Genomic DNA, 24,793 nt, shown 5'->3' with positions numbered 1-24,793 from the left:
ACTTATTAAATATAAACCTCACAGAGCTACATCTGAAAATTTCACCTTGTTCCCAACCCTTTAAAGAGACAGTCATAAATATCTTTGGAATATGCAGACCATAATATGGAGTAATTTTAATTTTCTTTAGCTATGCCGATCAGATTATTAATAACTAGATGTTGAAAAGCATTAATTAAATACCATCATGGAGTAGATACTCAGGGGTGAAAATAAATAATCTATTTAATGCTAAAATGTTTTATTATCACTCACAGGAAATCAGAAATCTGTCATGAGTTTAACTTGAGTTTTTTAACTCAACTTTACCTTGGTTGGCATGTCAAACCTAGAGTGAAATATTGAAAAAAAATATGAAATGGATTAAGGAACGTCTTCAGCAACGAAGGACACTGGAAAGATTGTTGGTGTTTTTTTTTTCTATAACTTAATTTTGATCTATGGGTGAAGTCTTATTTTCAGCGCCCACCTAAATTTGTTTAGAACCACCTGGGTGTCTTGAAATAGAAGATATTAAACCAAATACACCAGTTGCACACATAGCATGCCTTTGGTGAGGCTTTTTGTAACCGTTTGGAATAGAAAACAGTTATTGCTTTAAAAAAAATTAAAGTAGTCATATGATACTCAGGGAGATTTAATATTCTGCTTTAGCTAGGAGTTCCTATAACTGTATTGCTTTCTCTAAGATTTGCTCTTACTATTAAAAAAAAATCTTACTATTGGAAACAATATTTCTCTTATACAATTAAGGATAAAAAATTCATTAGTGACTCCCTCTAGCTACAGATTTTTGAGAGTTCTGTTTTTTGCCAAATCTGTCCTCTTGCTGCCGTGAAGACTGTGTCTTCTGGTATCCACCCTGGAAGTTTGCACCATGGGGCACTGAGGAACAGAAGGTACAGTGAGGAAAAGTTAACACCATTCACTTATGCAAATAGGAATGTCCAACAGTAAGGACGTTTCCAACTCTGTGTGCTTTATCTTGTTCCAAGCCAGTGCCCCTCCCGATAACAGGTGTTTAGTTACATTGGCCAAAGTCACGGAGTGGTTTGATTGGGCAGAACATTCAAAGACTTTAACAGGTTTCTCCCTGTAAAGTTGGGATAATGTACTTGAAGAGTCCTACGGTGTCTCAAGGGCAGTCAGTCCAAGCCCTGAGAGATGGAGCTGTTTTCAGCAGACCTAATTTACTTGTATTGTTCCCAACCATTGGTCTAAATTGACAAGAATGTGAAGTCTTCTGGTGTGAAGACTGTTCCCTTATTCCCCCGAGATGTGGTCAATTCTTATGTTTTAAAGATTCTTCTCCCTGGATTTTCCGTTCCCCTTTGGATCAGTTTTTTAAATGATAATAAATGTTCTGAACCGAATAATTGATGTAAACCACCTATCACACTTCCTACAGGTAATAGATGTTTAGTAAATATCAGTTATTGTCCTCAATCCTTTTGTCTTAACTTTGCAGTGAGACTCTTGAGAAGTCCTTTATTTTGCCTTGAAAGGAGAGGATGATCTCAATAGTGGATTAATTCATTGTACCAGAGACATTTGCTGAGCACGTATTTGGTATCAGGAGTTGGTAGTTTGGGGAGGCAAGTCCTGTCATTGCAGCATAATGTGGTAGGTGCTGCAGAGAACACAGGGTGGAAAAGGAGGCTAGAAAAAAAGGCAGGATTGTGATGCAGGGAGAGACTAGCTGAGAAACAGGAGACTTGCAGTAGATCAGATGAGACAAAATGCAGGCCAAAATTTAAAGCAATAACAGCAAAAAAAGAGGAGAGAATTAATTAGGAAGCAGGAGAGACATTGGTGCCTAATTAGATTTGGGGATGGGATTGGATAAAGGGTCTGGGTCCGGGGTCTGGGATAATTCAGGTTTTTGTCATGGATAGGTGGTAGTGCCACCAAGACAAGGAATTTTTTTAAGTGGTTTAGGAGAGGCTGATGAGTTTAGTTTTGGTCTGGTTGAGTTTGAAGTGCTCATGGGAAATTCAGTGAAAAAGAACCCGTACAAAATTGGATATATAAATCCAAAGCTGAGACCTAGAGACATAGATTGGGAAGTCATAAAGCAAAAGTAGTTTGAAGTCATAAAAATGGAAAATACTGCCTAAAGGATATGTGTAGGGTAAAGAGAGAAGAAAGGAAAGGCTGGAGCCTGTGGGAAGCTCAACATTAAAGGGGAAGGCAATGGAAGAACATCCCATAAAAATGAATGAGAAGGAGCGCCCTGAGAGGTGGGTGGAGAACTGGGATGCTAGGGATTCACCAGGCCCCGGAAAGAGAGAATGCCAGGAAGGAAATGTCACCAATGATAATTGCAACATAGTTCAGGAACATAGGATTTAAAAGGTCCTGGGATTGAGCAATAAGGAGGTCATCAGTGACCTTTATGAAAATGAGTGAAATGTGGGCACAGAACCCAGCTTGCAGTGTACCAAAGAAGAATTCAGAAATGCTTGGCTCTGAAAGGAGGAAAAGGAATTGAATCAGAGAGGGACTCAGGGTTGAAGGGAAAAGCCTGTGGAAGATTTCCCATCTTGGTAGAAAACAAGCTCATATTCTGATTCATCTCCTGTTCCAAACACATAGCAACAACAGATACAACACAAAAATAGAAAACCAAAATGATATAGCTGGGCTCATAGATCAGAGACAGGACAGAAGCTCAGGAGGATGGGGGTGCATGGAGTGGCCAGGCTCTGAGTCTGGGGCAGGCCATAGCAAGTGTTGATATTGGTCTGATAAGTCAAATGGAAGTAGAAATGCTCCGTGCAAAATAGGGGACCAGGGCCAGGCTCACTGTTTGAAGAAAGAGGCCTGGAGGGGACTCTTCCACTGGTGAAAAGAGGCTGAAAGAATCTCCTATGACTGCCATGGCTTAAAGCACTGGTTTTGCTCTTGAAGGCAACTATAAAACCTAAAGATTGATGGAAGGAGTAGGGAAGGGAGTGAAGATGGAAAAAGAGAAAAAAGAGGAAAGCTTCCCACCCCCAAAAAATCCTACAACCAATTATTAAGAAAGATAGCCAGTATGATCAACAATCAGAACATGAATTGAATGCAAATGGAATTTTATAGATGAATCTGATGAAAATAGTATGTTTTTGCCGCTCAAAGAAGAAAATAAGGAAATATTGGGTTGTTGGAAAAGATATGATGCATTTTTGCAACGAAAAACATAGAAAAAATACATCCTGACTTTCCCGACAACCCAATAATATCCATTTTAAAGGAATGAGAAATTAAACAGAAACTAACAAAAAAAAAAAACAAGAACTGAGGATTTGAAAAAAGCAATTAGAAACTTGGGAACTGAGTCACTGAAATGAAAGACTCCATAGTTAAGATAAACTCTAGATACAACTGAAGAGATAATTAGTGAATTGGAAGATAATATTGAGGAATACAACCCATTTCATAGCACAGAAATATAAAGTTTTTTTAATAGCTAAATTTATTAGCTATTAATAATTGAGTTGTGAGTTGCCATATGATTATCTCATAGGAGCAGAAAAATGAAAAAAGCAATTTGAAATGATAAAAGCTGAGAACTTTCTAGAATTGAGAGACATGAAAACTCAGATCAAAAGTATACTTTGAATAATAGAAATAATGGCTAACACTTATTGAGCACTTAGGTTTCAGTGCTTTCCATGTATTAACTCATTAATCCTCTAATAACCTTGAGATAAGAGGTTATTGTACAGCTAGGTGGTAGGATTTCACCCTCAGCAGTCTAGCCACCCTCTAATATTACTCTAATACTGAGGAGATAGACAAAAATAAATCCATACCTCATTGCACTGTGATGAAACTGTATGTAGAGTATTAAAGATTTTTAAAAGCTCTTGAAAACTACTTCAAAGGAGAAAAAGATCATATACAAAGGAACAGCAATAACCCAGACGGTGCACTTCGGATTAGCAATAATAGATGCAAAAAGTTAATGAAGGAATATACTTAAAAAGTCAACACAGGGGAAGGCGTGGGATGCAAAAAAATAAATGTGGGCCTATCAACTGATAGATTTACTGTCATAAATTAACTCTTAGCAGTGAAATACTGAGAGGAAGGAGCCAGCAGGAGAAGGAGAGTTTGAAAGAGCCTGCTCCCAGAAGTCAGAAAGCAAACGGTCTTCATGAACCTCCAAGATAGAAAGGGCTGGGCAGGCAAGGGTATGCCAATAGGGTGGAGAAAGAGGGGCAGAAAGTCACTGAGAGGGAAGGAGACCAGAAAGGGGGCTTATGGAGGATGATGAAGGTCAAAGATAACCCGCATGGGAAATAAATGAGGGAACCACCTCCAAAAGAGTGAAAGGATTACTTGAAAGGTTTAACAGTCTGGTGATTTGGGAAATTTTGAATGAGTTAGTGCCACCAGCCTAAGTAATTGTGTCATTTCCCCAGCTGTGCTTTGCAGCCTGCATGTAGGAAGAGAGGAAATGGTTGAATTGATTCAGGATTTGCTTTCAGAGTCGGTGCAGCGGGGAATGGAAAAATTGAATGAGTAAGTGAGTGAAGGTCAGAATGAACCTTGGAGTCCAGTGGAGGCTCTCGGGGATGGGAGAGCTCAGCAAGGTCAAGGAGAAGGCGTCCTGGGAGTGAGAATGAAAGGATTGAGGTTGAGGTCGAAGAAGAAGTAATTAGAGTTCAGATTTCGGAGGTAGAATAACTCCAGGAGATTCAAGACCAGGATGGGGCTTGGGAAGAAGTTAAGTAGGAAGGAGAATAAAGGTGAAGGTCATTGCAAGAGAAGTAGAAAAAGAATTAGGCCTATGGATGGGTGGCCCATATAGAATTGAAAACACAAAGATGTGGGCATGAGTTGGGGTAAGTCAGAATCTTGACTGTGGTCCTCTTGGACCTTGTTCAGTGCATTGAGGGGCCAGCGTTCTCCAGATGGTGAATAACACCCATCAGCAGTGAGGCCTTGTAGTTAGAAAGCTTAAGCCTGGAAAGAAAGGGGACCTGAAAAGTGCCAATCATTCCACAAGTGACCACTAACCTCTAGGAATTTTCCCTCAGGGAGTCTTGATAATTATTTTCTAGAAATGCATTGATGAATGACTTTAAATATGCTGCCTCATTAATGCTGAGATCTATATTCTGAAGGAGTACCTGTCCTCTGCTTTATGCCAGTGACTCAGCTCATCACACACGTGCCAAGCCATGAGGGCTGTGGTGTGGGCTGCATTGCAGACCCTGGACCACCTCTTAACCAGAGCCAGTGGGTTCATTTGTTCAAATTGCAGTCATCACCGATTTCAATTGTCCTCTCACACCTTCTCCCCAGGTTCCAAAGTCCAGACCCGGAGCCACTTGCTGACTTGGGTGATGATGGTAGGGCCCCATCTGATGGCTTTTTTGCAAAGTACAGGTGGAGCAAGTAGGCTCTCTGATGCCCCTCAGCGAAAGGAAGGCAAAGGGGTAGAAGGTAAACCAGTAGACCCCAACTAGGAAGTAACTTCTTCAAGAGTGGGGAAGTAATGATGATGATAGTGATATGGATATTAGCTGGTGATAACGATGATAATAGGATGGATATTGGCAGGAATATGTACTGAGCTTCTCTTCAGCAACCCGCTAACCTGTCTATAGCCGTGATCTTACCAAATCCCCGTAACTATGATTATCTCTGTTCTACAGCTGAGAATTGAGGCTCACTTGAGAGCAAGGGGTCCGCTCAAGGTCGGAGGTAGCAAGTGTCAGACCTGGGACTTGACTCTGGTTAGTTTGGCCTCGGAACATAAGCTCTCATGTAATTAATATGCTATATTTGGCTCTAAAAATGGAATTGTAAGGCTGCTGTGGAAGCCGCTACCTGAATGTTTAAAGCCTGGCTAAAGGTTTAAATTTTCATAGTGAAAAAAGAAAAATAGTCCTTCCCCTATTACAGAAGCAATGTCAAGGTGTTTTTTTTTTCTCCTGCCAAGTTTTGTAGGGCAGCACATAATCTTGAAATGGAAAATGGCTTTTTAAGCATCTCTTCAAATATGGGTGGAAGGACAGAGCTCAGGGACAGGGTCATCTTGAGTCTGGCTGAAGTTCAGATACCCCAAGATAAGAAGATAAGGATGGTAAGCTACTAGCAAGATGCTGGCGGCAGGTGCAGAAGGAGAGGAAGATGATGAGATTCTGAGAGAAAGAGGATCTAGGTGGAAATGCCATGATAGGGAAGAGACACCCAAAGGAAATAAGTTAAAAATAAAACCAGGCTAATGATAAACCTAAGGGCTTCTTGACAGGAGCAAAGTTGAGCCGCAAACTCTATTCATTTTTTCTACCTTTTGGTCCTCGTGGACCTTCCTCAGCTGAGATCAAGGGCCAAAGGACATCTGAAAATATCCACAGCCCAAACTACTCAGCATATCTCACCACATGGGGAGAGAGACAGCTCTGCAAAAGTCTTTGTCCTGAACTGTTTATGGATTTTCCGTAGTCTGTGCAAGTCCTTGGATACACGCCACCTGCCAACTGGCAGCCGCCATCCAGCCTGGGGACAGACCTTGCCCCTGATGCCAGAGAGCCCTCATGGTGTTGATGGGGGGTTTTGTTTGTTTTTTCATATATCCTGAAAAACCTCCCAATCTTCTCTTAATGAAGATGTTAGTTGTTAGGAGAAATTGCATTAGTGGCTCCTGTATTTTCTGTCTTCCCTCTAAATTACATTAGTGGTCAGTAAAGGCTGTCCAGTAAGTCCTTGTATTTGTTGTGTGTTGTGCCGCCCGAGAGTCCTAATGGAGACTAATAAGTAATGAGCAGGAAGACAGCTCTTCAAACCGGATGGGAAAACTCCTCCAGTGCCAGACAGAAAAGTGCCCCCCGCAGTTCTCAGGCATTCAAGTGAATTCAGCAGGCACTCATGGAGGGTACCAGCACCAATGCCTCATACCTAACACTTATAGCTAAGTGCATTGTGCTATGGATTATCTCAGTTCACATTTGCAAGGTGGATATTGTTATGCTCAGTTTGCAGATGAGGGCACAGCTGTTGAGAGATGTTGAAATAAGTTGCCCTGGGCCACACAATTAATAACTGACACAGCTGAGGTCCCCCAGTGTCTTGGTTGTGTCCTGTGCTCTTTCCACACTCCACCTCAGCTGCCAAGAAGCAGATCCTGTGGCCAGAGTGGACCTGTGGGAAGTGTCAGTGATGGAAGCTTTCTGCCCTAAACTTGCTATCTGGATTAATGGAAGAATGGGCAATAGGTGATAACTGAGGGAATTATTCAGTACTTGGTTGAAAGACTTCAGTATGTAAACAAGTCTTACATAAGTCATGAAAATGGGGGGTTGAGAGAAATGAGAGGAAAGAGACAAAAATATTTTCTTGATCAAGCCTTGGAGGAAAATACTCTTTCCTCAAATACCCAACGTGACATTTCTCACCACCACCCCCTTTTTTTTTTTTTTTTTAATTTTATTGGGAAACAGTGTGTTTTTCCCATCAGCTCCAAGTCAAGTAGTTGTTTCAACCCAGTTGTGGATGGAGCAGCTCAGTGGCCCAAGCAGGAATCAAACCGGCAACCTCGGTGGTATGAGCTCTGTATTCTAACCAACTGAACTAACCGGCCAACCCTCTCCCCTTTTTCTTTTTCTTTTCTTTTCTTTTTTTTTTTTTTAATCGTTAAGACAAAAGACGTTTTTTTACCCAAACTAATTCAAATGTCTTCGAAGAGATGTTTAGAGAAGGAAGCATAGTATAGAAAACCGGCTTTTCCCCAAAGCTCTGAAGAAACACTCTTAGAGGCCAAGTAATCTTGACAGAAAAGGTTTATATATAAATGCAGGCTAGAGATGCTGGACCCACACTTGGCTGACCAGGTTTGGAGTTAAGGACCCTTTGCCTGAGAGTCTGTACATCCATCTCAAGAACATTTGTAAAGCTGAGCTTCATAATGGAAATGCTGACACAACCTGCTATCAGCAACCACGATATTAAACAGGCACAGAGCCAACAGTGCTGGCTTGAAGCCAAGGAGGAGAGATTAGCATCACAAGTAAGAGATTTTAGGCTCTGCGCCAGGAGAGGTTTTTTTTCCTTTTAATTAAAAAGTAATAAAAAGGGAGAAAGAAAGAAAAAAGGAGGAATGATGCGAAAGAGTTCTTGTTTAGCAACCCTCCTTTCGATTGTTCTGGAATATCCATATAAGCATAGACACAAACTATTGTCTGTCTGAAAACCTGGCAGTGGCTTGACCTTAAAATAATCTGCAGAAACCCTTCCAACCAGCCCCACTCTGATCTCCTTCGTGGGCCCATGTGTGGAATGGTTACGTTACCTCCAGCAGAGGGAAAATAATGACCAGCAATGCCCATTTTCCCACTTGGAGTTGGAGGACACACCATTTGGGCAAAAATTTGGGGTGCTACCTTCTTGCCTTATGGAGCTCTGAGGAAGAAATGTGCAGTGGTTGGAAGCCGGTGGTGCACGCTCCCTGGAATGATGGCACATCGTTCCAGGGAGATCTTCATCAGGAAGATCTCTTACAAGGACACTGCTTTTCTAAGAAGCTTCTCCCTTTAGATTTCAGGAGAAGGAGCCAGCTCCAGGACTTTCATGATGCAGCAGAACCAAGGGAGCCTTTTCCAAGAGAACTTTGGGACTGCGCACCCCCTAGTTCAGGGCATGGGGCACTGACCGCCCAGAGCCTGACCATCGCGGAGGGGCAGGCAGGCGGCTCTCTGCTGCCAGTAACTCTCAACACTGGGTGATGTGCCCAGTTTTCCTGCTCAGAGGTTGCCTCTGGCATTGTAGCTGCTTTCTCCAAACCAGCAATTTCTTGTGACTGTCTTTTAACCTTTTCATTTAAAAAAATTTCAAACCTACAGAGAAGTGGCAAGAATGCAACAGTGAGTCTAGAGTCGCCAACTATTAACCTTTTCCTACCTCTGCTTGGTCTCTCTCGCTCTCTCTCTCTCTCTTTCCATAAATATTAACTTATTTTTTCCCAGAACCCTTGGAGAGTAAGTTGCAGACATCATGACCCTCTTCACCCTTAAATACAATGTAAGTGTCCTAAGAACAAGAACTTTCCCTTACCTGACCGTAGTGCAATGACTAAGTTTTGGAAATTGAACATTAATGCAATGTTATTAACTGATACAGTCGTATTTACATTTTGCTAATTGTCCCAATAATGACTTTTATAGTGAACAGGACAAAACCTTCATGATTCATGTTCCATGCAGGCACACACACTGCATCTAGTTGTCGCTTTCTTTGGGCTCCTTTAATCGGGAGCAATTGCTCGGGTTTGTCTTTCGTGACACTGCCATTTTGAAAAGTACAGGCCATGTTTTGTGGCTGTTCCTCATTCTTGAGTTTTCCTATTTGTATTTTCATGAGTAGATTCAGGCTGTGTTTCTCTGGCAGGAATTCTGTATTAACGATATTGGGTCTTTGTGGACTTAAAAAATGTCCCTTCCCCAACATGTAAGGCTTCCCTGTTTAATTTTCTGGCTTTTGGGAAGACTTTGGCCTCCTTCCGTTTTCCAAGCTGTGTTCATCCCAGAGCCGGTGTTGGGGGCCAGTGGGAGGGGCCGCCCGAGGCTCAGGCTGACATGTTCTTCTAGCCCTGGAAAAGGAACAATGGCTGCCTGCTCTGAAAAGTCACCTTCAGAGACAGCAAGAAGATTCCCAGAGCAGAGGCAACAGTGGGCTTCTTCTAACCTGGCCTCTAGCTTCAGCCAACTGTTCCTAAAGCCTTCACAAACAGGCTCATTCAGAGCAGAAGTGGGTCTGATTGGATTAGGGAAAAGAGGCCGACTTCCCTGCCTCTGTTTGCCTTTTGCACCCAAGTTGCTAAGCTTGAGAATTCGATTTGGATAGCTCGGGCTTCTAAATATCACATCTATTCTATCTTCTCCATGTCAACTACTGTTGCCCTGGTTAAGGTCCTTATCTCTTTTCTACAACAGTCTCTTACTGAACCCATCTCCCACAGAGCTGCCTGAGGGGATCGACTTAGACCCCAAATCTGACAATTTCACAGTGGCTTCCATCTCCAGGATGGAATTCCATCTGGCCTCCACTTTGCCTCTGTAGTTTCCTCATTCCATATTCTCTGCTTTAAGATTATATTCCCCCCGATTATCAGATGTTTATATTGTAGAATCTTAGCTTCAGCTTCACCTGGGAACTTAATTAGCGTCTCAGACCTACTCCAGACCCACTGAACCAGAACCTGCATTTTAGCAAGTTTCCCCAAGTGATCTGTGTGCACATTGAAGTGCAAAGTGCTATTTAGAACATGCTGGAAGGGCATGTTCTGTGCAAGGATCTTCTTAAGTTGCCGCTCAGCTTCTTGTTGTCATTGGTATTGAGGCATGATTCTCCAACAATTCTTTGATCCAAGGGATTCGGCCCCAAAACTTAAACTTGGCAATAATTTTTCCTAATTTGTAAAAAGAAGGAAATTTCGTGGGTGGACTTTTTCTCAAGTTTTCTTTTTTCTCGCACAAATTTTTTCTAAACTTTGACATCTGCTACGACTTGTTGGTTAATGAGATGTCATCTGCTGGCAGGCAACAAAATGAATCAACTACTAGCAAACAAATGCTAATGTCAAAACTCCAAGTTGATGGTTTTTAGCCCAACAGTTAAGTTCAGCAGCCAAAAAAAAAAAAAAAATGAAGTGTTGAGCTTCGATTTTATACAAAATATTATAAGACTGTCTGAGAGATGCACTGATGAATGAGATAACATCAGTTGAATAGCATATTCCTCACCACTGCTGGGGCCACATATACTTATAGGGCTGGGGCACTAATGGGACCGAGGCAATGACCATCTTTTACTAGAGCCCTTGGGACGTTACTAGTTATGACTGGCAGAATTGACTGGAATGATAGACTTTTGCTGTCACCTGTCAAGGTTATTTCATCTTCCATGTCCAGGCAGCTATCCAAACTAATACAACTAGGACATTAACTCTAGCTTCTCCAGTTTGGTAAGTAAATGTATTTTAAAACAAAAATCGCAATGCGTCTATCGCCATTTGCCCGATTGGGTTTTAGCTGGGGAGATTTCAAAAGCCTGGAGCTGAAAGATAAATCGTTCAACCTTTCTTTGAGTGTTAATGATTTATGACTCTCTAATTTAACAAAAGTAGCAACAGCTGAGACAAACCACTTGCTAGAAGCAGTGTTCCTCTGGCAGTTCCATCAAGGAGCTATGCATTGGGATCTCTGGGAGCCTGAGAATTTAACCATAGCCATATGTTACCCCTCAAAATGAGTTCATATACCAAGGGTGCCAAAAACGTGTACACATTTTAATAAAGGGAAAAACTGTATTAAAATTGTATTACTCAATATATACCGATAACAAAAGGTGAATATAAGTCACATTTGACTTCTGCAGTTACAAGAGATGCTCAAAGTGGTTACCATCAGTATCCAGACGCTTCTGATTACAGTGAACTACTGCTTGAGCAACGTTGACCAAAGTGTCCACTTGTATACATTTTTTTTGACACCCCCAGTCAGCATGTGTGTGTGTGTGTGTGTATGTGTGTGTGTGTGTGTGTGTGTGTGTGTGTGTATTTGCTTTACTAAAAGGTAATCAAGAAAGGCTTGGCAGAGGCCATGACCTTGGAAGATGAATTAGTGTAACACAAGCAGATAGGGTGGGGAAAGGCCTTTAGAGCAAAAGGTGGAGTGACAGCCAGGGCTTGGAAGGTTGAAACAGTGAGTTGTTAGGAAGCCTGATGCTCAGAGGAGTGAGTGGCCATGCTTGAATCAAGGAAGAGAGGAAACAGGACATCCTAGACAGTGTGAGTTGACAGATAGAGGCCAAGTGTGTTAAGTCCATATATTTGTGTAGCGTTTTGAAATTTTCATAGCCCCTTCACACCCATTATCTCACCTGGTCCTGATGGGGCAAGACACAAGAGTGCTCACTTCCAGATGATGAAATGGAGGCTTTATGAGTTTGTAGGGCCACATAACTCCTACGTCATGGAGCCAAGACTAGATATTTTGACTCTTGGTCTATACTCTTTCCACCATAAACCGATATGTTCCGGGGTGATGAACAAACCATTCTAGCATATTGAGAAGAAAACTTCATGGGTGGGTGTATGGATAGATGGATGGATGGAGTGTGGAAACCAGAGTCTCAGGAGAAAGGAAAGTTAGGGGTCCTGCCATTGTCCAGGTGAGATAGAGAATAGAAAGTTTGTCAGGGAGATGGATTGGTGAGATATGGAGGCAGTGGAATTCATAGGACTTAGTGCCTGACCAGATATGAGAATGAGAAAAATAAGAGCCTAGGAAGACACCTAAATTTCTCCCTTAGATTAAAGGTCCACAAGAGGAGGAGCCAACTCCTTAAAACCAAAGGGGCAGGGATGGAGATGATGAATGTAGTTTTGAACATGTTAATTTTGAGTAAAACCAGATTGGTGTCCAAGAGTCAGTTGCTATCAACAGGCCTGGAATTCAGGGAAAGTGTCTGGGATATACAGATTTGTTAGGTCAATAGCAATCAAAGATTAACGTTTTATTACAGGTATTCACTGTAGTAGTATAAACAACGGGGGGAAAAAGGCAAGGTCTTAAACACTAAATGAACAGATTGGTTCATTTATGTTACAGCCATATACTGAAATGTGATTCAGACCTTAAAAATGTGTGCTGGCGCTTTTTTTTTCTCTTCCGGTCCCGGGGGTTTGGGAGCTGTGGGCTTGGGTGCAGACATGGCCAAGTCCAAGAACCACACCACGCACAACCAGTCCCGAAAATGGCACAGAAACGGCATCAAGAAACCCCGATCACAAAGATACGAATCTCTTAAGGGGGTGGACCCCAAGTTCCTGCGGAACATGCGCTTTGCCAAGAAGCACAACAAGAAGGGGCTGAAGAAGATGCAAGCCAGCAACGCCAAGGCCATGAGTGCACGGGCTGAGGCCATCAAGGCCCTCGCAAAGCCCAAGGAGGTCAAGCCCAAGATCCCCAAGGGCGGCAGCCGCAAGCTCAGTCACCTTGCCTACATCGCCCACCCCAAGCTTGGGAAACGTGCCCGTGCCCGCATTGCCAAGGGTCTCAGGCTCTGCCGGCCAAAGGCCAAGGCTCAAACCAAGGCCCCAGCCACACCTGCAGCTGCAGCTCTGCCTCCAGCTCAGGCTCCGGCTCCCAAAGGTGCCCAGGCTCCGGCTCCCAAAGGTGCCCAGGCTCCAGCTCCCAAAGGTGCCCAGGCTCCCACGAAGGCTCCAGAGTAGAGGCCTCTGTCTGCCAATGTGAGGATGGAAGGACTGGTGTGACCCTTGGGCTGCTGTCTGCATGGGGCTGGTGTCCTCCTGAGCTATTTGTGCAAATAAAGCTGAGGCAGGATCTGTCAAAAAAAAAAAAAATGTGTGCTGGCTTTCTGGTGATTACCACCACCCAATCCTGCCACCACTCATGAGACTAAACATCTAATATTAACAGGGCACTTACCGTGGTCAGGTCAAAATAAAGTGGGCTTTATCTGCTTTATGTCATTGAGGCCTCACCAGTACTCATTAAGGGAGGAACTGATAATGCTCTTACTTTATGGATGAGAAAAGTGAGATCCAGCTGTCTTCGATAGCGTACCCAGGTCACCCAGCCAAGGAGTAGAGCCTGGTCTTAACTCCAGGTCTGCTGACTCGAGTCCAGGCTCATCGCCACCATACTATATTTTCTCTCTCTACACGTTTCTCACTATATTTTCTATAACGAAGGAGTATTACAAGATGGAAAAGAGAAAAGAAAAGGTGGTTAGATTAGAATGACATGACAGACAGCTCCAAGTTGATTCACAATGGTATATTTGAGAGCTGGTCCGTCCAGGTAGGGATGACATAGCAGGCCCCTTCACGTTGGAAGAAAACAGAAAGGAGGCCCTTTCAGGGGCCTCTGGCCTAATTATGCCACCCCCTTGGGAAGAGCTCAGGAAGCCAACCCCGCCCCATCTGCTGGCCCATGTCTGTCTTACCCATGTCTGGAGAGCTCCTTCTGGAACCTTCTGCTCAATTGCCTGGGGCAGGTCCGTGGAGCTCAGCCAGGAGACCTTGGGTCGTTCCCTAACTTTGCCTTGGGAGGTATTTAGAACCAGTCTACACTGAAGGGAAAACCAAACAAAATACAACCTACCAGGAAAATGTAACAATCTGTTCCCTTACTTTGTTTTTTCTGACAGTTGATGCAATCTGTCATGAGGCTTAAGTGGTTTTGGGCTGGTGCCCATCCCATTGTTTTGCCCAGAAAGGCATGCCAGGAATGAGCTTGACGAAGGCACAAGGCTCTGAAGTACCTCAGGACACTTGTTTGCTGAACAAGGGAAGGAAACTCTGGCCTCTAGAGAGTAAGGCCGCTGGCAGCCTTCTTGTCACTCTCCTGGTGTGTGTTGATGTCTGGGTGTAGCCCCACCATCGCGCAGGCCTCAGCAAGCCAGCTCTAGCTCAGTATTTTATTCTCTGCCCTCAAGATTGAGTTAGTGGCTTCTCGGGGAAAAGCGAGTATCCGTCATTTTTCTGTGTCAGGAACTCTGCCTCTTTGTGCAAAGGATTCATTGTTTAGCCTCCAAAGCGATTTGGGGAAAGACGGGGATCAGAGTCCCCTTGATGTGGCAAACCCCAAACACTGAGGCTGTTGAGGGCTGTCTCAAAGCGCGCCTGCAAACGCTTCCGGGTTAAAAATTGATTCGTCTGCTTGAGAAAACCAGCAGTACTAGTTCCCAGAGCCTACCCTGTGAATTGAAATAAGAAGGAACTAGGAGAAATTGAAACTATTTTCAGCTCAGCCTCTGTGACTTATATTAGGAAGCATTATTGATCATACTGCGAGGAAACTGAACACTGCCTAGGTGCCAGTCTCCACACGTGCCCATGTGAAACGTTGGCCTGGTCTCATGACACAGTCTGCGTGTCCCAAGGGGCGGTGGCCTGGAGGAAGAATTCGGATTGGGGCTGCTCTGTACTGACATTAGACCAAGCTTATGAAAAGAGCCTTGTTACATAGATGCCCTGGGAACCATAACTTAGAAGCCTTTTTTGTGCCATGGGGTGAGGGTGGGGGGAGGCTTTTTAGTAAATGAATTGAGTCATAGCATTTGTGACCCCTCGGCATTGCTTTCATGTACTTTTCTCTCCTTTTCTTAATTAGTTGCCATGACCTGAAGGAGCACCTTATTAGAACATTGTTTCTCCAGCCAGAATCTTTTTCTCATCGGTCACTTTGATTCCTGTCTGTTGAATCTTCTTCCTCACCTTTCCTCTCACCCCAATGAGCCAGGGCTCGCCGTTGTTCCCTGCAGTCACTTCAGGTCATGGCACAAAATGGGTTCCCAATCGTCTGCGGATTTGCTGGAGCTCTTTCTAGACACCAATTCTGTAATAGAAAGAAGTATCCCTTCTTCCCTCAGAGGGATTGTGCTGTGAATTCACATTCAGTTTCTTATGCTCTTTACCCTGAGACCTCTGTCCCCCCCCACTTTCCAGGGCATCCCTTCCTCTTTTCTCTCTCAGTTGTTCTCATTCCTCAGGTGCACGTATCAGCAGCTTTTGATTTTGCACTTCACCGATGAGCAATGCCCTACATTATTCCTGTCCTCCTGTCTCTTCTGTACTGTTGGCATCAGGTTTCTGTCTGCTGTTTTGACTTTTCTGCAACCTTTGAGGAGGGCGGTGACAGGAAAAGGATAAATCTCTACCTTACCGTCTTGAACAGGTGTCATGAACAATTTTTTTCTTTAACTAAAGTCTGGTTTAGGAGTGAGTCTTCGTCACCAGTCTGAAGTCCACATTTAGTGTGTTCTTTCAAGTTTTCTTTTCGCTTTCTAACCCCTCTCTTCTTCCTGCACACACTTAATAACAGAACAGAAAAAAAGAAAAGCCTGAATGCCTGCATTCACGAAAGTTCAGGACAGTGAGGCCTCTCGGGAGGCCAGCTTTTCCAATTCTAGAGACTGAGAGTTTCATCTTGATCTTGAGAATGGAAGGAAGAGGTCCTTAAAAAAAAAAATGGCAGAGTTGTATCCATGTCCTAGAGCTGCCATAACTAATTACCACAAACTGGGGCCTTAAAAAAAAAATTATTCTTGCACAGTTCTGGAGGCTAGGAATCTGGAATCACAGTGTCAGTGGGGCCATGTGCCCTGAGAAGACTTTAGGGAAGAATCTTTTCTTGCTTTTTCCAGCTTCTGGTGGCTCCACAGTCCCTTGCCCTCCACAAAACCCATGGCCACTTTGCAAATCATTAGGGCATTAAAATGGAAGCATTGTTAAAACAAATATTCTGGTTCCTGTGTGCCTTCTTGCTTGATCTGTTCTTGGCTGGTATGTCTTAGTCAACTCTCCTCCCCTCCCCCACCAAGACCTCCCAAGTGCAATGAAATATAAAGTGAGAGGAGAGCAGTGGCTTAGCCAGGATGGTTTGTCCTCTTCCGAGATCAGACGTGTCCTCTTAATCACATCTGAACAGTAAAAGAAAATGACTGGTAGATTTTTCTCACAATCCCTACTGATCAACTACCCCTACCTGCATCCTTGGTAACTTGGGCAGATGGCAGGAACATAAAATCCACACAGCTGCTGAGCTTGGATTCCCCCCATCCCCCATTTATTTTTTTAATAACAGACCTTGTTTTTTAGAGCTGTTTTAGGTTCATGGAAAAATTGTGCAGCAAGTACAGAAAGTTCCCATCTAAACTTGGATCGTAAACCACAAAAGTTACCATTATAGAGAAAGGGACTGCTGAATCCCGGATTCCCAGGATGGTGGATTTCGGAACGCCGCGTACACAGTGCTCTCACCTCAGTGGGCTGTAACAAGAGAGATCACAAAATCTAGAAGCAAAACGAGAGATTACAGAATCCAGAAAGACACTGCTGTTCAAGGAAGAAGTCTGGTGTGTTGTTATGACCTCATGACTCAGCATTTGCCTTATTAACTAGGGGGCACCTCTTTTTCTCTATCCCACCCACCTCCATGTGTGCACTCTGGGAAAATCTTTTTTAAGAATGGAGTTATTAATGGCTACCTAATAGTTCATCAAATGGATTTAACATCATTTCCTTGGCCATTCTCCCATACTGGGATATTTGAGCTGTTTGCTCTCTCCCCGTCTCTTTTTTCTGACCATTACAATAATGTTGCAGTGAAAATCTTTGTGCATAAAGCTTTCCCTGTATTTAAGCTCTTAAGATAAATTCTCCAAAACTGAAGCTTACTAGGTCAAAATATATGAAGATTCTAAAGATACTTGATACTTAATGTTCATAATGCTTTACAAGAAAGGGAAAATTACTCTTTTTATTTTGGAATCTATAAGATAGTATTTACTCAGGAGATTTGCCTTTTCATTGTAGTATTGCTCAGTTCATATTAAAAGGAGTTTGTTTATTGAGTGTTCATTGCCTGGTGGGGGTGGGGGAGAAGGTGGAGGTTAGGAGAGTCAACCAATTGGCACTGAAACGCCCTGCAGATGATCCATGGGTGGGCATGTCTCTGTTAAATAACCAAAGATGGGAACATTCTTATAAGGGGATGTAGGGAACGTACCACAGTCAACTCCCAAACCCAACTCCCATCTCAGAAGGAGACAAATTCTGCCTTAGAAGCTCCCAAGGCCTAATGATGCCATCCTGACAGACCTTTGACTTGCTGTATCAACAAGATACATCTTGTCCTAAAGTTATCTCAGCAGATCTCTTACTCTACCTCAAAGAGTCGGTGGTTGGACCAGAGTTCTGGCAGCTGCTGTCGCAGCCACTGGGAAGCCCAAATGAATACTTACTTACTCTTGCCATTTTCCTTTGGGACCTGGCAAGCCTCTGACTATAACAGCGTTGGTTTAATTCTGGATCATGCCCTAAACTGGGCATAAAGATTACACTGGTTCACCCTAGCTGCGGCCTCTGATTACACCACACCATGATGCCCTCCAACCACTTCCTGGTTCCCTGCTGCCACAGCCCCTCTGCACCACCAAGTCTGCTGGCTGTGGGGTGAAGGGGCAGAGAGCCAAAGAGCAAGACCTGGGAGACTGATCTGACCCAGAGGTCAGTCAATATCACAAGACATTTCAATTAGAAAGAGTGTCGGTGGCCTTCTGGGTCCCTTAATCTCAACCTCACCGAGGCCACAGATCTCTTTGATAATCAGATGAAAGTGGCCGCTCTCTCCAGAAAAAGCACCTCCCTAAATTTTGGATACCATTCCAAATTCCAGGATGTTTCACAACTCCGTGATCCTTACCCATCTATACTAAGCCTTTATTTTGCAGACGAGACCCACAGGAGGTGCAGGGCCTGCCCTAAGGTTACACAGAGGAGATCACTGAATTCAAACTCGGGTCTCCTGATACCTGTGTAGGACCTGTCAGCCAATACCAGGTTTCCACTCCACCTTGAGCTGTATATGAGGAATTCTGGAAAGTTAGGTGCTTACAGCCAAGGAAATAGAACTGAGGCTCATGAAAGGAAACTCAGATCAGTTAATAAGCAATACTCCTGTCATAGATTCCTCTTTGGAAGGTAGAAGCTAATGCCTTCCATTAATTCCGCAGGCACTCAGGGAGCATCTAAGAGCATCTCCTCACATCTCTAGTCATTGGGAGATTAATTATTTATTGGAAATTATGACTCTTTGTAATCTCAAGCCTAAAGGGGACATGGAGGTCTTCAAAGTGATTTTTTTGTGTGTGTGGCTTTGTTCAGGTGGGGGAACCCCACCCTGAAACAGTGACTGCCAAGGTGCTTGGCATTTCATGGACTTCAATGCAATAATTAAATAGCACACTAATGAAGGAGACCAGAATTTGAACTGAAGGTGGTACCTACATAGACGCTGCTGCAGCCTCAGCTATTCAACGAGAAGAAAAGCTCCCAGTCTTTGGGGGGTTCCCAGTAACAGCTACTCAGGACATACATTTTCTAAGTAGCAGGAGGAGAACCAGATTCCAATTTCATCTTTCTGGAAAGAAGCAGCAAGCACTTTTGACTGATATTTATCTTCTCGGTTGGGTGCCAAGAGGCAGCCTTTTATCACTGGAGGAGCCTGGTGGTGAAGGCTGGAGATTCGCCCTGGATCTAACCTTCCCTGCCGACTGGCTGTGTGACCTCTGGCAAAGCTCTGGACTCCTTTGAGCCTTGGTTTCTCATGTGAAATTTGGGGATAATAACACTCTCCTCATAAAGGGTACCCAAGGCAGAGGGAGAATATATCCAAAGAAGAATCAACTGAGAAGGGGCCCCTCTCCACAGTGGGGGCTCAGACTTCATTGGAGAAGTCGTGGTTGTAGCCCATGGGATGGCAGAGATGTTTGCTGGGACCAGAACTGGTCCACAGTTGCTGGGCAGCTGAAAACAGCCCTCTGGGCGCCAATGAGATGAGGCTGATGGCAGGTGTGTAGAATCAGCACCACTGCCAATGCCAGGCCTGGGTGGCATGGTGCCAGCCTCAGGCGGGCCAGAGTGAAGGGCTGCAAGATCACCAAGCAGCTCAGCACTCTGGGCATGCAGCTGGGATGGCAGCACTGAATGTCTTTCCTGATATAGTCTGCAACAGGAGTAAAACCCAAACCAGGGAGAGAAGCCTCCTTCTTCCTGCTGTCGTCCCTCTAGTACATGGCTTAATGTACTCGCTATAAAAGAGAAGTGCTTACAGGACCCCGTCCATTATCTCAGAGCAGAGACCAAAGGGTGAATTTGGAGCTGTGAGGCAATGTGATAACTGGTGATCAAAAATGTTTGAATTAAAGTAGGAAAAGCCACATCATCTGTCACTAACTCCTTTAACCCCTGTTTATTTCCCCTTCTTTCAGTCCCATAAATTTTACCACCAATAAATGTCAAACCTCTCTAACTTCTTTTTCAATTTACTCTCTGGAAGCTCATTTCCCCCTGGGGTGTTGCATTTTGTTTTGTTTCCTTAATAAGGCACGTGTCTTTCTTCTCTTGGCATGCACTTAAAAGAGACTCATGCATAAAAGAAAGCAAGAGAAACACACAAACAGCCTGAGACCCAGGATTTCATTTCACGACTTATTTTTCCACTCAAACTTGAACTTGTTTCCCCACCGTATGTTTCATTTCAAAGCAATCCACCAGTCCCTCCCAAACACCTCAGGAGGGTCCCAAAGCACTTGACTTCAAGTGGCAGTGGAAGGAATCAGAGCTGATCCAAGAACCAATCTTTCCCTGCCTTTAAGGAAAATGCAGTGGCCACCTCAGGTCAGGCTGGGCAGTTAATTTAATCTCCTTGGACCAGTCTGAAGAATCCAGTCTCCAACCATTTTAAAAGAAAATAAGCAACAGAGCAAACAGCAGACTTGGAGGATAATTACCAACACCAATATTATTCAGAAAGCATTTGGAAAGGACGAATACTGTTTCAACTTGACAATCAAACCAAGGAGAGCATAGCATGTAAAGAGCCCTGCCATTGCTTTCCTGTGAGTGATATATTATTAATAGGCACCAATTTTGTGTCAAGACAGTGTTTTTAGTCAATCACCCACCCTGTTCTTCCAAAATATTCCATTCCTTTCTGAAGAGTCAGATTTAGTTAGTATTAACAGAAGATCCCCCTGCTGGAATTAGCTAAACAATGAAGTGGGGATACAGTTAAAACTTCCTTCAAGGATGAAGTGGTTTTTGCAAACTTAATCTATTTACCATTTTTCAAAAGTGCTGGCAAAAACATCCCTTTAGACCAGAAAAACGGCAATTGGGAAAACTAGAGGAACCTACTCTTTCCACCAACATTTTTATCTGTATATGTGGCTGTCTTACATATTTCTTTGCAAGTGATAGACAGTCTGGCCCATGAAATCTAGAGCAGACTGGCAGAAAGTCATCTGAGTATCTTTCCAAGTTCTGCTTTCTTACCACTTCAAGTACCAAGGAAACCGTGCTCTTAAACGGTCAAGGAGAATACCATGTTTACCCCCTGGGTATTGGGACTGTGGACAGTCTTTATTTTCTTCTGTTTATCTGCATTTTCTGCAATGAGCATGTGTTATTTATGAAATTAAATATATGTAAAAATTCCAATGGAAAATAAAAACCACTTTTTTTTTTCTTCTCTTAATCTTGGGCTGTATTACTGCTCTATGCCTCATAGCTAGCCAGACCTTTTTTAAGCCTCTTTCCTCCCTTTGTTCAGCTTCACTGCCAAAAATCAGCAGATGTCATTTTTGGACAAGACTTTTGGAAGAGAGATATTTCTTCATTCTTGAACTTCTAAAAACAGCCTTTTTCTTCTACCCCTCACCACGCAGTGATTGATGCTACACCTGCCTCTGATGTGACAAAACGTAGGCAATGAATCAAAGCCTCTCATGATTCTCACACACTCTGAGACAGGTCGAAAGCACTAGCCAGGGGCACTGAGCCATGTGAAGGCGCTCTGTGGGGTGTTAGTCCTCCGCAGGTATGGGTGTGCCAACCTGCGGACACCTTGAGGATATCACCTGGTATCACTAACCTTTGATGTGTTTGTTGCTCTGCCCTTTCAGATTTTTGACAGTGAAGCCAAAGACCTCGAGAGAGAAGTTTGCTTTATTGATATTGCCTGCGATGATATTCCAGAACGTTACTACAAAGAATCTGAGGTAAGCGATAGATGGGATGACATGTGGAAGAGATTTATTCATTTATTCAACAAATATTATTAAGTCCAGCCTAGCCTGGGAGACCTCCATCTGTCTTTGTGCTGATTCAATTTGGTTTCACATCTTGCTGGATTCTTAATTGTGAGTCTCAAAATTAAGTCCCTACTCCTCCAGGCCCATTAATGGCACTGCCACTCAAGTTCAATTTAGTCTTCCCGTCTCCCCAGCTCTGCCATTATTCAAAAGGCTGAACTATCCAATATATTGGCCTCTAACAAAAACAGCAGCCACCTCTGGCTTCTACACAACCTATCTCTCTGTCTGCATGCTTCCTGAGGGCGGGGGCTGTGTATCTTTATTTGCATCTTTGAGGTCTAACACAAAATGCTCCATCAGTTCCCTCTCAGTGAATATTGAACTTGGGCAGCTCATCCCAGCATGAACCTTGCTCTCAAAGCAGGAAGTGCCTTCGTGGAAGATTTTTTTCATCTTGACTGAGAATAAATTTAAGAGAATATCTTTCTCTACAGCTTCCACCCTACTAGAATCCATTGTTTGCCTCAATCCAGCCTTTTTATTTTACTGTTGGTATAAGTCATCATTTATATCCCATTAGTATTGTATTAATGGCTGCTGACAGAACTTGGGTGATCCCCTTGTAAATAACAGCCCAGCCCGGCAAGGACAGCAGATGCAGGGCTATTTTTGTTGTTTAGCAACACGCAGCCAATCACAATATGTTTGGACTCAGGGCCCCAGAGTCGTCCTTGAGCCATAATGGGTGGACCTTGAAACTCTTCTTTCAGATTCAGTAAGGCTGATTTAAGGCACAATAAATAAACCTGTGAAAAATATATTCCACCATTGCACAAACTGAGCTCCCCATGTGGTTCAGATTTTTTTTTTTTTTGCCTCCACATTTTGGGATTCGTTCAGATGTCACAGTCTGACCTGATCTTAGCAAATGCAGAGCTGCTGAATTGCAGGCGTGTGCTCTGCAGCTGGCTGTCTCTTCAAAGTTGGGAGAGGCTGATGTGAATCACTCCAGGTTCGACTCAAAGGCTGAGCTTTTTAACGTCATCCCTTTACACTGCACACGACAGCCAGCCACACTCATGAATTTTCAGGAAAACAAAGTGAAAGGCTCTCAGAGTAACTGTGGACCTGCCTAAGAGAAGGAGAAATCTGGCCTCCCCTTGCCTTGTTCTACAGGGGAGACATTTCTGTGGTTTCATATCAAGTCCACCAATTCTTATTTCGGTGATGTGGGAATCCTCATGCAACATGTTGGATGAAACTGTTGGCACATCACTTCTGTGGCTCCTGGCGTCCGGGTGGTGGAGGGCTGTCTTTCCTGGACATCCTGGCCTCTTTGGGAGCTCAGGCCTTCCAGGAAGTGAGTGTTGCCAGAAAACTGAACTAATCCCAGCTCTTCCTCTTAGATTGCTTTGGGGGGTCCTGTCTGTTACTCAGGAAGTTCCCTCCGATTCTGTGAAAAGTCTTAGGACAGATATGGAATACTAATGATGACGCCAATAAGTTTCATTTCTAGTCAACTGTGCCTGACTCATTTCCCTGTGCTCCGTGTTCCCAAGAACCACCACTGGAAAGCTTCTTTTCATTGACACAGACATTCTAGAAACTTATTCTTTGTGCTTCATAGTCGAAAATTCATTTCTCTGGGTCATGAAGTATTCTTTTCTGCATACAGTTTGACCAAGGAAATGAGAGGTGAATAGTCATTCATCCAATAAATACTTACTGAGTACTCACTGAGTGTCACATATTAAGATGGGGACATAGCACTGAGCAGAAGAGATACTGAGGGCCCCTTCCCTCAGGACACTTCCAGTCTAGCAGGAGAACCAAACAAGAAAAAAAATAACCACGTGAGGACATATGGAGTTAAAAGTCACAAGTGCCATGAAGAATCATGCAGGGAGAGATGGTGATAAGAAAACTGAATTTAAAAGGATGAGACCAGGAAAGAGGTTCTGGAAGAGATGACATGCCGAGACTCACAGGATGAAAACAGCTGGGGAATAGTGCTCCAGGTGGAGGTAACAGCATGTGTGGGAGCCCCCAGGTGACACACATGAGGAAGCAAAAGAAGACCAGCGTGGAGGCAGCAGTGGAAACCGAAGGAAGAACGACCCAAAGCGAGGTTGGGAAGGAGGATGGGGCCATGTGGATTTTATTCAAGTGTAATGGAGTGACTTTCAAGTAATTAAATCATATGATCTGATTTGAGCTTTTAAAAGATCGCTCTAGATAGAGAATGGACTGGAAAGGGGCAGAGTGAAAGGAAATCACTGAAGTCGTTGGAGTTATCCACATTATTGGCTATTTAGGTTATATAGTGGCTGGAACTGGAGAGCTGGGAGCAGATGGTTTTGAGGTTTATTCTGCTGATAGAATTGGCAGGGTTTGGCCATGGACTGGATATCAAGATGAGAGAAACGGAAGAGTCAGGATGACCTTAAGGTTTATGGCTTGGACAACAGATAGATGGGGATGAGAAGAGGAATGGATTTTAGAGAAAGATGGATGGATTTTGTGAGGCCAGTGAGACATCTAGAACAAATAGAAATGAGTCTGGAGCTTAGAAGAGAGGTCTGGCCTGGAGACAAATGTGGGAGTATCTGGCAGATAGAAGGTATTTTCAATCCTGGGGATGGATGAGAGGGAGAAAGCATGGAAGTGCAGTGGGAAAGGGGATCAGGTCCAAGTACTGAGGGATGGCAGCATTTGAAAATCAGGAAGAGAGTGAGGAGGCCCCAGGAGTGTCCAAAGAATTGGCCAGAGAGTGAGAAGGAAACCAAGGAATGCAAGTTTGAAGAGGAAGAGTGTGATCAGTCGTAGAATGAAAAACTGTCCTCTAGAAAAGTGGTTCTCAGCTGAGGGCGATCTTAACCCACAGGGACGCTTACAATGTCCCAAAGCATTTTGGGTTGTCACAACTTGGAGGATGCTACTGGTAACTAGTGTGTAGAGGCCGGGAATGCTGCTAAACGTCCTAGAATGCTCAGGACAGTCTCCACAGCAAAGGATTATGTAGCCCTAAACATCAGTAGTGCCGCGGCTGGGAAACCCTGCCCTGGAGGAGCAGATTATTGGAGATGAAAGGAACTCTGGGTTCAGCTCTCACACTCAGAGCCACCCCTCCTGTTCTGGAGCCTTAAGGTTTCTTATTTATTTATTTATTTAT

At 43.7% G+C, this 24,793-nt stretch overlaps 2 protein-coding genes across 5 annotated transcripts in view; both read left to right on the top strand.

The window, feature by feature from the left end:
* The window catches only part of PITPNC1 (phosphatidylinositol transfer protein cytoplasmic 1), a 248,986-nt gene that overhangs the window by 175,516 nt on the left and 48,677 nt on the right, over positions 1-24,793 (top strand). For all 3 annotated transcript variants that reach the window (XM_019637713.1, XM_019637715.1, XM_019637714.1), the window contains exon 6: positions 21,490-21,585. In XM_019637713.1, the coding sequence (XP_019493258.1) occupies positions 21,490-21,585 (96 nt within the window). The remainder of the gene's footprint in view (positions 1-21,489; positions 21,586-24,793) is intronic.
* On the top strand, positions 12,628-13,360 carry LOC109380296 (60S ribosomal protein L29). 2 transcript variants are annotated; one of them, XM_019637717.1, is made up of 2 exons: positions 12,632-13,117; positions 13,178-13,360. In XM_019637717.1, the coding sequence occupies exons 1-2, from the start codon at positions 12,638-12,640 to the stop codon at positions 13,226-13,228; spliced, it is 531 nt and encodes a 176-aa protein (XP_019493262.1). In that variant the 5' UTR covers positions 12,632-12,637; the 3' UTR covers positions 13,229-13,360. The 2 variants fall into 2 exon arrangements, with proteins under 2 accessions (XP_019493261.1, XP_019493262.1); XM_019637716.1 differs by having other exon boundaries at positions 12,628-13,360.

Source organism: Hipposideros armiger, unplaced genomic scaffold (assembly GCF_001890085.2).
Source record: "Hipposideros armiger isolate ML-2016 unplaced genomic scaffold, ASM189008v1 scaffold_34, whole genome shotgun sequence".
Classification (NCBI taxonomy): Eukaryota; Metazoa; Chordata; class Mammalia; order Chiroptera; family Hipposideridae; genus Hipposideros; species Hipposideros armiger.
Note: the sequence above shows the minus strand (reverse complement) of the source record. Positions and strands in the feature narration are given on the sequence as shown.

Excerpts from the sequence above, each read along its gene's own strand:
- LOC109380296 (XM_019637716.1), top strand. The coding sequence starts at position 12,638 with ATGTGTGCTGGCGCTTTTTTTTTCTCTTCCGGTCCCGGGGGTTTGGGA.